This window comes from Gymnodraco acuticeps, unplaced genomic scaffold (assembly GCF_902827175.1).
Source record: "Gymnodraco acuticeps unplaced genomic scaffold, fGymAcu1.1, whole genome shotgun sequence".
Classification (NCBI taxonomy): Eukaryota; Metazoa; Chordata; class Actinopteri; order Perciformes; family Bathydraconidae; genus Gymnodraco; species Gymnodraco acuticeps.
In genome coordinates, this window is record NW_022990271.1 from 8,804,344 (window position 1) to 8,817,094 (window position 12,751).

The 12,751-nt window shown below is 41.4% G+C and overlaps 1 protein-coding gene across 3 annotated transcripts; it reads left to right on the plus strand.

The window, feature by feature from the left end:
- The first annotated feature begins 239 nt into the window (after positions 1 to 239).
- itgb6 (integrin, beta 6) lies at positions 240 to 12,098 on the plus strand. 3 transcript variants are annotated; one of them, XM_034221085.1, is made up of 16 exons: positions 240 to 342; positions 2,386 to 2,455; positions 2,772 to 2,854; positions 3,042 to 3,240; positions 3,346 to 3,592; positions 3,727 to 3,892; positions 4,037 to 4,198; positions 4,388 to 4,483; positions 4,709 to 4,798; positions 6,012 to 6,146; positions 6,749 to 7,166; positions 7,242 to 7,464; positions 7,943 to 8,037; positions 9,825 to 9,941; positions 10,027 to 10,193; positions 11,493 to 12,098. In XM_034221085.1, the coding sequence occupies exons 2-16, from the start codon at positions 2,401 to 2,403 to the stop codon at positions 11,589 to 11,591; spliced, it is 2,352 nt and encodes a 783-aa protein (XP_034076976.1). In that variant the 5' UTR covers positions 240 to 342; positions 2,386 to 2,400; the 3' UTR covers positions 11,592 to 12,098. The 3 variants fall into 3 exon arrangements, 2 of the variants coding, with proteins under 2 accessions (XP_034076976.1, XP_034076975.1); XR_004569459.1 differs by lacking the exon at positions 240 to 342 and adding an exon at positions 10,430 to 10,549 and having other exon boundaries at positions 2,275 to 2,455; positions 11,493 to 11,624; XM_034221084.1 differs by lacking the exon at positions 240 to 342 and having other exon boundaries at positions 2,275 to 2,455.
- The last annotated feature ends 653 nt before the right edge of the window (positions 12,099 to 12,751 follow it).

Here is a 12,751-nt window from a genome sequence, read left to right on the forward strand (position 1 = left end):
CACACACACACACACACACACACACACACACACACACACACACACACACACACACACACACACACACACACACACACACACACACACACACACACACTCACCCTCTTTCAGGACGCGCACACACACACAAAAGCACACATGAGCCAAGGAGCATGGGCAGCAGGGTCACCCTAGCGCCATGCTTCATAAAGGGCGCCGTTACAATAGGTTTACTGTTACTCTGACGACTGCCGGGATACAATAGGACTGAATGTGCTGGCCTAATGCTCCTCCATTTCTCTCTATTTTTCAAGGAAGACAGACTGAGACGAGACAGCATGAAAGCAGAGGATGCCCCTGAAGGTGAGTTGGCTCATTGAAGTGATAATGTCATATGTATTTTCATGTGTATGCATAGGAAACATGTAGTGTTGAGAGACAGCTATGTGGGAGAGTAAGTTATGGATTGCATACATTTGTTATGAGACTGATTAAAAACATGTCATGGTGAGCTTCTAATGCTACTGTCAGATATCCAAACTGTTTTAATTTGTGTATGGTGCAAATGAAACACATTATGACACCTTAAGCATATATCTTGATCATACAGGACATGCAATCCACTGAAAAATGAGAGCTTACAAAAAAGTGGTGTTGGATTTCATCATGCTGAAATATTTCTTAAGAAATTCTGAAAAGGATGAGCAAGGACAGGACAGGAGAGGAGAGGAGAGGGGAGAGAGAGGGAAGAAGAGGAGACTGGCATACGTAAAAGGGAACGGAAATGCTGTGGGCCAGAGGAGGTACACGTTAAATGGACATTTCACAGACCGACACTTCAAGAAGGTTACTCTGTAAGGTGGATCTAAATACAGAGAGCTGAGGAGAGAGGGGTGTCACTGAAAGAAGAAAGGAGGAAAGGGGTGAGAGGGATTACCGTAATAGAGGGGCAGGGGTGGAGATGGGGTTGGGTTTGGTGTGACAGATGGGACTTACCCAGATCCAGAGGGGTGTGGTGCTGAATTGTGAGATTGCTCTGAGTTGGGACAAGCAGCGATATTTGCACTGCAGCTGTCAATGATTCAACACCTATGGAGCTCCACCCCCTCCCCCTCGTATGATACTCACAACACATGCACACACTCAAGTTCCTATTTCATATCTTGTGATAGACCTTCATACTTGGTTTTGTCTTGAGTCAATTAACAAGTTGAAAACATTCCTTTGAGACAGTGACACTGATTCATGTTCTTGGTTAAAGATGAACATTTATTCTATTATGGTGTCTGCGTGATAGAGGTATACAGGCCATATTTGCGTATGGCGTGGCCTGTCTGTACTTTATTATTCCTCTTCGACCAAAGTTCAATGATTAAGCCATTTGATTACAGTAGAGCTTTAGTTAGCTGTATTATAATAACCTATTGTATTGGACTTAAATGTGTTAACATGGATGGATATATACCCAAACAAAGATTTGTGTTTGTTAAGATGTAGGTATTATTTGTTTGAAGAGGAAAATATATAAAAAAGATTAAGTAGAAGTCTATCTATCTATCTAGTACAGAGAAACTCAGATTGATTAATAATGTAAAAGTACAACTTCAACAACCCCTGCATTCTCACATAGCTAAGTACTTGGAGAATCAGCTAAATGCACTTCAATTATCAAAAAGAAAGTACTGATTTTGATCATGAGCTAGTTTAAAGTCTTGCCGTTTAGTCCAGGGGTCATGTCCCTCCAATAGCTCACATCATAAATCTGCATCTTTTTGTGAAACAAAGGGGTTGCATCTGTTTCTTTATCTTTGCATTGAATTGTATACTGTAAACTACCAAAGTACCAGCTGTTTTTGGGAACATTTGGATTGGTAAAGCTATTAGGTGGAATTAAACAAAAATATTCAAGTTCAGCAGGTTGAATTAATGTAGCATACTAAGCTACTTTCCACCTTTGCAGTCGTGCCACATTCGATTAGGCTACTACACATAAAAACTGCGCACTCATTAGACCCTTTTCGGAACTGTATAGCCACACTTTTGGTTTCTGGTGTTGAACTTGATCTGATAAATCAAGTGTATTATTGACAAGACAATACTTTGGGAACAAGCCAGTTTTTGTATCAGGAAATTCAGTGGAAAACAAATCAGTTACCTGTCAGCTTGTCGGCATATGGCTTTGATGTATCCTCCTCGCGCCCGCCTCCCCTTCTCACCTGGACGGAAATGAACATAAAAGGCATAGGTAAAGGCTGCCTCCTCCTCCTTCTATCTTCAGGTAGTGCGGGACGGTAGATCCCTTCTGTAGTCTACTTTCTGCTGAGGAGAGGCATGACGCTAGATATGTTTCACTCCTGTAAATATGAGACAACTTGAAATATTCTTCTTCTGTTTCCTCACAACCAGTAACCTCACGGACTAATGGGGCTTATACTGCTGAGCCTGATTCTCCTGTACTGGATCAACACCGCGGAGGGTAAGCAGGACTGTTGTTCGGTTTAAACATCAAGGCCACGTTTATAAAGCGCAAACAAAGAGTAACAGTTACTCAAGAGCAAGACCATAAATGCTGTGTTGGTATTTATGACTGGTGTTTTATTGTGAAAATGCAAACAAAGCTATTTAAAAAAATGTTGCACTTTATCACATGTTAATAAATATATAACCAACACATTTAACTCAAACAAACTTTACAAATTCAGATCTGGTCCCTGAGAGGCCTTTAAATATTGCAGGAATTATGTTCTTGGTGACATGCTCTCTAACTGTGCACTATGTTCATTTTGCTGCAGGATCATGTTCAGCTGGCAGCGCTGCAGTGACCTGTGATGAGTGTCTGCAGCTCAGCTCTCACTGTGCCTGGTGCACACAGGAGGTAAGCCTGGGTTGCATGTATGAAAACATAACATATAGGTAGATAGGCGTAATGCATAATGGTTCTAGGGTCGCAGGTGAGCAAAATGCCATCGCCTGTTTGGATGTTGCACCCGGTGATGCTAAGATATAAAGACATACTGGAAATCTTCTATCAACATTTGATTTTGTTTTCCTTCGGCTCTTAGAATTTCACAGACTGGTTTTCAGTCAGCGAGCGATGTGACACACTGGATAACTTATTAGAAAATGGATGTGCCAGGGACCAGCTGGAGTTCCCTGTTTCCGTGGGTCAAATCTTGCAAGATCACCCGCTTGGGAAGAAAACAATCAACGACAACACCACCCAGATCTCCCCACAGAAAATGGCCCTCAAGCTGCGACCTGGTATGTGACACAGCACATTTTGATTTGATGATCTGCTTGGATGAAGGTAATTTTATTCAGACGAAAAATCAGTTGTTTATTTTCTTTCCTGTCTGTTCTGCACAGGCACTCAGGTGACTTTCCAGGTCAAGATTCAACACACAGAGGACTATCCTGTGGACGTCTACTACCTGATGGACCTGTCGGCGTCCATGATCGACGATCTTGTGATGATCAAAGACTTGGGCACCTCTCTATCTAAAGAGATGGCCAAGCTCACCAGTAAATTCCGAATGGGCTTTGGTTCCTTTGTGGAGAAACCCGTCCTGCCCTTCATCAAGATCACAGAAGAAGAGCTGGCTAACCCCTGCAGGTAAACAATAAATATCAAAAAATGCTCTTCAACAACATCTTAATTTCTAAGGTTTGAAACTTCAGCAAAGTAATTTGGTATCTGTGGGAATCTTATATTTCAAATCCTTGTTTTTGGCTTCTGTTGTGTTGCAGGGGTGTAGGCTTGCACTGCCTGCCAACATTTGGCTATAAACACGTTTTGTCTCTGACGAGCAGTACTGACAAGTTCAACGAAATAATTGCAATGCAGCGCGTTTCAGCAAACATTGATGTGCCAGAGTGTGGCTTTGACGCTGTCATGCAGGCAGCTGTTTGTGGGGTAAGATTTTGTTTTCGAAAATAAGATATTCACTTAGATCTTAGTTTTTTTCTTTGTGCTTAACTTCATTATTTAATTAGTCAGTTGAGTTACACCCTGATGGTAGAGAGAGAAGGATGAGCAACATAATGTGTTTCCTGATAGGACAAAATAGGCTGGAGGAATGACTCGATGCGTTTGCTGGTGTTTGTCAGTGATGCTGACTCACACTTTGGGATGGACAGTAAGATGGCTGGCATCGTGATTCCCAACGATGGTCAGTGTCACCTGGATGTCAACAACGAATACTCCATGTCCACAGTGCTGGTACGTCCATGGCAGTTTGTATTTTTTGTTCTGCATTATGGTGCAATAGTAGTTGTTCTTATTAAAATGTAAACCCAGCAGTTTCCTGATATTCGATTAGATTCAATTTCATGAGTAATACTGTATCATCTCTGATGATTTGTCACTGCCGTACAGCACATTGTTGACATTTTCGCAATTTTTTCTCAGGAGTATCCCACTCTTGGTCAGCTGATTGATAAGGTGGTGGAGAACAACATCCTATTGATATTTGCTGTAACAGAAGGAGAACAAAATAACTACAAGGTAACATCTTATTTCCATAAATGTATTAATTCCCAGCTCAAAACTAGAGAGCTGAAGGTGAAGATGTTTGAGGTTAGCCTGATTATTCATGGAGCTGCATTCTCATTCAACCTGTTCAAACTAGCCCTCTTTCCTTCTGTATTTCTCTTTTTAGGACCATGAGCCAAGTCTTCCCAAACTTCTTACTGGTACTTTAATGTTTATCTTGTTCTCTTTTCTTCACAGAACTATGCAGATCTCATACCTGGCGCCACAGTTGGAGTTGTGGCGAAGGATTCGCGGAACATCCTGGAACTGATTGTAACAGCGTACAAAGTAAATAAACAGTCTTTGTGATGTGGATGATACACTGAGTGTGGGCACGCACTGGTCATAAGTCATAGGACAGAACACACCTGTCATTATAAAAGCTTGTCACATTAATTGAATCCAGTTAATGTATATCTTTGTGTTTTAACCATCACATTATGAACAGAAAGCACAAGCGAACACTCCGTACATTTTTCACAGTCAATAGTCAGTATCTCTGCCTTCGCCATTTCCTTTCATTCTTTGCTTTTCCTCTTTCATTCTTTCTTCTATTACGTTTTTCCCTCTACCACCCGGTGGTTTGCATCAGCATGTTTGACAGCAAGTCTTTGCTTGTCCCGGCTGTTTGATCTCCTCGTCCCTTCTGACTCTGACTCGCTCTACTTCCCCACTCTCTCTCTATCTTTCTCTGTCTTATCACTCCAGCACTCCTTTTGTAAATCCCCCCTGGCGGATAACTGGTGGCGGTCCTCTAATTAATTCATCAGTTATGTTGTTTTAAATCCTCTTTTAGTCTCTGCCTTGCATTGATTGCGGTTGTGGTTCTTAAATCAAATACAAAACACATATTAAGTGATAGAAAACATGTGATTATTATTTATAAATAACTGACTTTTGGATAATTGTGAGTATCTCAGTGGGCATATATTTTGGCCAGCCAAGCCAAGTCCCTGCGATGTATTTACTGAAACGTTAAGTCTTTTGAATCTGTCACTCGCACTCAACTTTAATCCATCTTCTATTGGGTGTATCCTATAAACGTCCCTGTGTTTTCTCCTACTTAGCAACACTGAAGGCGCAGTACAATTACAGGCCTAGAGGAAACACACAATTTACCTTGTGTGAGCACTAGACAGTCCGTCACTGAGTTCATTAGTCAGTCAAACACAGTCTTTCACCTGCGGTGAGGTTATCTGTCGCCCTCTCCTCAGGTGCTTTATAAAGCCCTGCACACCTGGGAGGATGACTCACCTAAAAGAGAGAGCTAGATATGTGTTTTCAAACTGTTTCAGCACACCACAGGTCAACGCAGGGTGAAATTGTAATTCCACTTAAAGCCCTGGAAACCCCCTTCATGATAACAGAAGTCTCTTTATTGATTTATTATTAATAATGTATGTGATTTTGGGGAGGAAAACTTTTATTCAGTTCCAGGTTTGTGCTTCCATTTGCATTTCCATACAAGAGGTGCTGAAATAGACGTGTACTTTCTTTCTAGGAACTGCGTTCGGAGATCGAGCTCGAGGTCCTTGGAGACACAGAAGAGCTCCACATGTCTTTTACAGCCATTTGCCCAAATGGGACCGTCTTCCATGATCAGAAGAACTGCTCCAACATCAAACCTGGAGAAACGGTCAGTTGTTTTGCTGTAGATTGCTCTTTCCTGTTTTTGCTTTGCAGCTTGTATACATACTTGTGCAGTTCAAACTGACTTACAATCTGAAATAGGTTTGACTATAGAAAAATAGGAACAGTAAAATATTGTACCTGCTAGTACCTGATGACGATGTTGGTTGTTTCTGCTGTTTGTTTAATAAAACAAGAAACTTAGTGAAGTGCTTTGGGCTGTTGTAAATTACTATTTTCTGATATATAATAGACGGAATGATTAAAACTAATTCATAAAATAAAAAAAAAGATTTCATAAACATAAAATGATAAAGCTTTATTTTTGTTATTGGCAACTAGACCAAGAATACATTGTATATTTTCTTATAAAGGCTAAATAATTTCCTAGTAGTAGTAGTTTGCCTCCATCTGTTGGATGGAGGCAAACTAAACTAGACTGCTAAACATCTTTATATTGAAGGAACATGTCATTCAGTTCAACCGTGCGACTCATTAATGTGTTTTTCATAGATTTTAGACCACAATGGGTAGGTACTCAGGCTAAACTTGTCATGATCAATTAATTGTTAGTTTGGTCTTTTCATGGACTTCTTCTTCTCACCTTAGGTAGTGTTCAACGTGACTGTGGAGCTGCCTGAATGCCTGTCCGGAGTTCGGCACTTCTCCCTGAAGCCGGTGGGTTTACAGGACAGTCTGGAGGTGGAACTGGAGTCTCTCTGCTCGTGTGACTGTAGGCATACTCCTGAAGCAAACAGCAGCCAGTGCACCGAGGGCCAGGGGGCTTTCCAGTGTGGAGTGTGTGTGTGTCACCCGGGGTTCCTGGGAGCAGAGTGTGAATGCAATGAGGAAAGCGCTTTGTTGAGCAACTGCCTCGCAAACAATGAGTCTGAGATATGCAGTGGTCAGGGGCAGTGCTACTGCGGAGAGTGTGTGTGTCATGCTTCCAGTTTTGGACGCATCTACGGACCTTACTGCGAGTGTAACAACTACTCCTGTGTTCGTTTCCGGGGGGAGCTCTGTGGAGGTGAGTAATAACACATGAAGAGTGCTGACGTGCTTTTAAGTTGAGCCTGTTGCTATAGTGACTTTCTGCTTGCAGGCCACGGGGTGTGTGACTGCGGGGAGTGTCACTGTGAAAGCGGATGGACAGAGGAGTACTGTAACTGCAGCAGCAGCACTGATGCGTGCATGTCAGAGGATGGAGCTCTCTGCAGCGGGCAGGGGAGGTGCGAGTGTGGCCACTGTGTGTGCTCGGTACCTGGAGCATCAGGGGACAAGTGTGAGAAGTGCCCAACATGCGGAGACGCCTGTACCTCTGCAAGGTGAGAACATAGTCATGCCATTCAATGTGAATAAGGGTGTAATGTAGAGGCTTTTGTCGGATTTATCTCTGTAATTGTTGTTTCTTTACCTGAAAGATATAAGATGTTGTCTCCTCGCGCCACATGATCCGCCTGTTCCTTTGAGTACAGGCGGATCTGGTTCTGGTCCCCTTTTTCACATGTGTCTACACCTTCAATGTGACATCAAAAGACAGCTAATGTCCCCAACACAGCCCTAAGAGATTGTCTTGCTCCATTGTAAAGCAGCTGTCACAGCCATTTGATACCACTGTTCAAGAGCAGGCCGAGGGTGAAAGGGAGCCAGTGAAGCCTTGGGAAAACTGTGATAAGTGACCAAAACTGTGATTTCTTTGTGCTCACTGTGTCACTGATTGAAGCCTCATTAAACCTTAGTTTCCGGAGGGGTACACTATCGTGTCTAAGGAAAACCTGACCTTTTCACTTGTTTTAACACCAGGGACTGTGTTGAGTGCCATCTGCAAGATGACGACGATGCAGAGTTGTGTGATCAAAAGTGCAGCGTCCCTAAAATATCCATCAACACGACTGCAGGTAAAGGACTCCATTGAGTAAACTACAGTTTACGCTTCTTTTTTGCAAACAATCGGACAGTAAAATATATCGAACAAACTCTTTGACTTGTATGCATTACAGGACTGCAACTAATGTGTATTTCCTAAATGTACCTGCAACATTTCGTTTTCGATTAATTTGGTTTAACATGTCAGGATTTGAGAACATTCCAAAGTAATATCTTTGAGTGTGTTGCGTTTTCAGTGTAAAACCCAAAGATATTCAGTTTAATTTAGTAAAAAAAACTGAGAAAAGCAAGAAATCTCTTTATTTCAGAGGCTAAGAACACCTTTTTTCTGACAATTAGTCATTTATTTTAAATTGTTGATTAATATTCTGTCTACCAAATAATCCATTGATCAACAAAGTGTTGCAGCTGTAATGCATTAAAAAAAATGTGCATTACAAAAATCTAATGACCAACTGTTTTCTAATCATTGGTTGGAAAGCAGAAATGGAAATGATATAGCTGTAATTTGATAATTAATCAAATTATTATCGCACAGCCACAATATACTTAAAATGCCATACAAAATGCCATATCTTTTAAAATGTAAATTGCTCATTCACAAGCAGCAGCCACGTATTACAGGTCATGTCAGTACAGTGTGAAATTCTGCTCTCAGATCCTTCTAACCTCAGATAGTTCATGTATCACAGGAAATAGTTTTGTTCTCTTCAGGTAACATTAACTTATAATGGCGATTTGGGTGTGTAATTTTTTTGCGTGGGTGCCTTCAAGAGCTAACCTTTGTAATCTGAAACCTAGTAAATAACCCTCACATTCAACCATTGAATGTTTGATGATGACATACAGTAGGGGCTTTTTGGCAGCCAAACCTGAATTGGTTTCTTGGAAGAGATTAACATGGAAGAATTTCACGAACAGCCCTCGACAAAAATAAAACAATGACAGCAAACAAAGTCACTAAATCTCCTCTCTGAAGGACCGTAAGCAAGTTTATGCAAGGAATAATGCATGAAATTAATTCTTTGGATACCTGGAAGGAAGTTATGATATGATTTTATTGAGCTAAAACATGCAAAATCAGATTGAACCTCTTAAAGATGGAATAAAGATCCTAACATCAGATCGTTTTTGATCTAATAAATAAAGAAAATGTGTCATGCTTTGTAAATTGACAGAAAATAATAATACATATCTTTAGATTTAGCCTTTTACCACAATCATATAACTCTGCTGTAAATGCTTCTTGTTGCTAGAGTGTGTTTCTTGCTCAGCTCAGTGTTTTTGATAGTGGTATAAACATACGGCCATGCTAAGTTTCCCCATGGGTCACAGATTTGGAGGAATGCTGACCTGCACCGACTCCGGTGTCTCTCTGAAGCCTGTACCCCCCTCTCTAACACAACACCATCCATGCCCATTCAGGCAGCATCTGACAATGGGGAACATATTATTTACCTTGTCGTACAGGCAGAGCTATTGTACTGCATGTGAATAGCCAAAGGACCCTGTCCTCCTTTATAGGGGAGATTATTTTAAACCAGCTATACTTGTGCAAGCGGAGAGGTATATCTGATTATCACAGAGAATTTTTAGGCTTCAGATGTGAAATACAATGGCGTGGTACACACACACATGCACACACACCAGATTGTAGTCTTTGATATGGAAATCACACTGACAGCACAACAGAGGCGAGTATATCCTTTTACATTCTCCGCACAATGCTGAAAGGGAAGATGATATACGATGGATTCATGCTATCCTTATGCTTATGTATGTTCACATTTTCTCTCAGATTATGACAAGAGCCCTTCTATGAAATGCAAGCTGATGATGGAGGATGAGTGCTGGGTATCATTTAATGTGGTAGGAGGTGAGACAGGGATCACGGCCTATGATCTCCTGAAGTTTGGTAAGTTTCACAAAAACACAGAAAAAATATGATCAAAAGAGGGGGTTATGGTGTGAGTCTCATCTCCTCCTCTGCCCTGTCCCAGGTTGCCCGGAGCCACCTAACATCCCCATGATTATTCTCGGCGTCTCCCTATCCATTGTGTGTATCGGCCTGATCCTCCTGGCAGTGTGGAAGGTGCTCGTGTCTGTCCACGATCGCAAAGAGGTGGCTAAGTTTGAGGCCGAGAGGGCAAAGGCAAAATGGCAGACGGTAAGAGCTTCATGTTGTTTGAAGGATAACGCTGATAGTATTCTTTATTTATCTTAGTGTCAACAAATCTGATAAAACACTGAAGCTCACAATGAATTGATTGATGAAGTATTGTCTATGTGATACGCCAATACATTTGAGTTTATTTGTGATTTCACTAGCAGGAACCACGCCACAACAATGTGATGTTTGTACGTTTATTGAAGTAACATGTGAATGATATGAGGGGGGTGAAGGGATGATCTGGGAGGACGAGCTATGGTCCGTGCAGTGGGAGACTCAGAGTGGGGGTTCCGTCTCCGGCATGATCTGCGTGGGCTGATTACGGGCCCCCAGACGATACCTGGAATTAAGATGTTAGTATATACAGTATATGAATATAAATGTTGACGGGCAGAGGATGTTGGGATGAAGGGATGAGGGATGGAGGGATGAGGGATGGAGGGATGTAGGGATGAGGGATGGAGGGATGAGGGATGAGGGATGGAGGGATGAGGGATGTAGGGATGTGGGATGAGGGATGTAGGGATGAGGGATGGAGGGATGAGGGATGGAGGGATGAGGGATGGAGGGATGTAGGGATGAGGGATGGAGGATGAGGGATGAGGGATGTAGGGATGTGGGATGAGGGATGTAGGGATGAGGGATGGAGGGATGAGGGATGTAGGGATGAGGGATGTAAGGGATGAGGGATGTAGGATGAGGGATGTAGGGATGAGGGATGGAGGGATGAGGGATTGAGGGATGAGGGATGTAAGGGATGAGGGATGAGGGATGGAGGGATGAGGGATGTAGGGATGAGGGATGTAGGGATGGAGGGTTGTAGGGATGAGGGATGTAGGGATGTTGAGGGGAGGGAGGGAAGAAGGGATGGATGGATGTATCGCTCGGTGTGAGTCAGACGGGGAACTGTATGGGTAGAAAGGGAGAGGGAGGGTGGGTTGAAAGGATGGAGACAAGCAGTGGCCGGAAGTTTTGCCGGATATAAATAGGGGTGGCCGTGGTTCGGGGTGGAGTTTAGGCGTGGCCATGCTCCTGAACCTATGTTAACATTTTAACCTCATTTGAACTTACAATGATGTTCAAAACTGTCAACATTTTATTGAGCAGTTTGGGAAAAAACATTGGGAAAAACCTTAGTCCATGTCAATGATTGTCACAGTCCGACACTGTAGGACAATCCCATCGAACAGATCTAAAATATTCTAGCATTATCTTTATTGTGACAATAATGACATTATTCATAACTCAAAGCGACTATGAATAATATCTTTGTGTTTTTTCTTTGTCTCTCTTCAGGGGACCAACCCTTTGTTCAGAAGCTCAACGTCTACATTCAAAAATGTAACTTATAAGAAAACAGAGAGAGAAAAGATCATTACGCTGGGTCACTACTGATGAAAAACCGGAGACAACAACATCTGAGTGCACTTATGTGTGTGTGTGTGTGTGTGTGTGTGTGTGTGTGTGTGTGTATGTGTGTTTGACACAGAGAGAAAGAATGTTGTACTAAATTTGTCTTTGAATTGCTATGTTGTGTTGAATCAGAGATGTTCTAAGTGACACAGTAGACACCACTGTGAACAGACAACATAACGTGATGATTTGCTGCTGTAAACGTGCACTGTCGATGTACTGTCAAACACTGCACTTTCCTGATGCAAGATCCTACAAACTTTAACTTTGTCTACTGTAAAATTCAGCTTGGGAAGGAGGAGTCTATGCTACAAGTGACTACTACTGAAACATTTGTTGTTCTATTCTAAAGTTATACAGGTGGATTATTTTTTTCATGTTGTGTTTTTGTGTTTGTTTGTTTATTGTAAAATAAGGCTGAGCCTTTAATGTTGACAATTGAGTTTTTTAAGTGGCATGGCACATAAATAAAGTGGAACTTTGACTGTTTCTTACATAATACTTTTAGCAATCAAGGTGTATTGTATTTAACTGTACTTCTTTGTTATGATGACAACTATTGATTAGATTTAGTGCCAAGATACCCAAAATAAAGTGAATTTGTATATAGTAGATTAGTGAAGTATGCTGAAGGGAGGTTGATTTTTTAAAAATCATTTAATTATTTGCAAACTTGCACCACTAGGATAAAGTGCCTTATTAAATGGATCCTGCTTTATTACGGCCCTGTGTTTGAGAAGAGTTTGTGTTGAAATGTAGTTTTAAAAACATTATCAATTTGTCTTTTATTGTGCTCACATGGTGCAAAAATAAAGTTGTCTTCAGAGAATTGACCACATAAAGAAAACCTTTGCTGATAATTCTTCTGGTGAAAGAGTACCGGTCGTTGAAAGTAACATGTTACAAGTAACAATGCTGCATTTAATTCAATTTTACTTGAATAAAACTGCAATAGCATCAGAAAACATTATGTAGATTATACAGAGTGGTCCGTTTCTGAAAAATGTTAAAGCTCACCGATTATGCAAAACTCCACTTTTTCATGTCTTTTATACATAAACATGTGTCCCCTCTGTGTAAATATATCCTGAACGTTTCAGGAAAAAATATTCACTCACTGTTTGTCCTGATCCATTTATTTC

What these genes read in the sequence shown, in the direction of transcription:
- itgb6 (XM_034221085.1), top strand. Translation starts at nt 2,401, where the DNA reads ATGGGGCTTATACTGCTGAGCCTGATTCTCCTGTACTGGATCAACACC. An exon ending in ACTCCATGTCCACAGTGCTG is followed by an intron (nt 4,199 to 4,387) that starts GTACGTCCATGG and finishes ATTTTTTCTCAG; the next exon opens with GAGTATCCCACTCTTGGTCA. An exon ending in GACGCCTGTACCTCTGCAAG is followed by an intron (nt 7,465 to 7,942) that starts GTGAGAACATAG and finishes TTTTAACACCAG; the next exon opens with GGACTGTGTTGAGTGCCATC.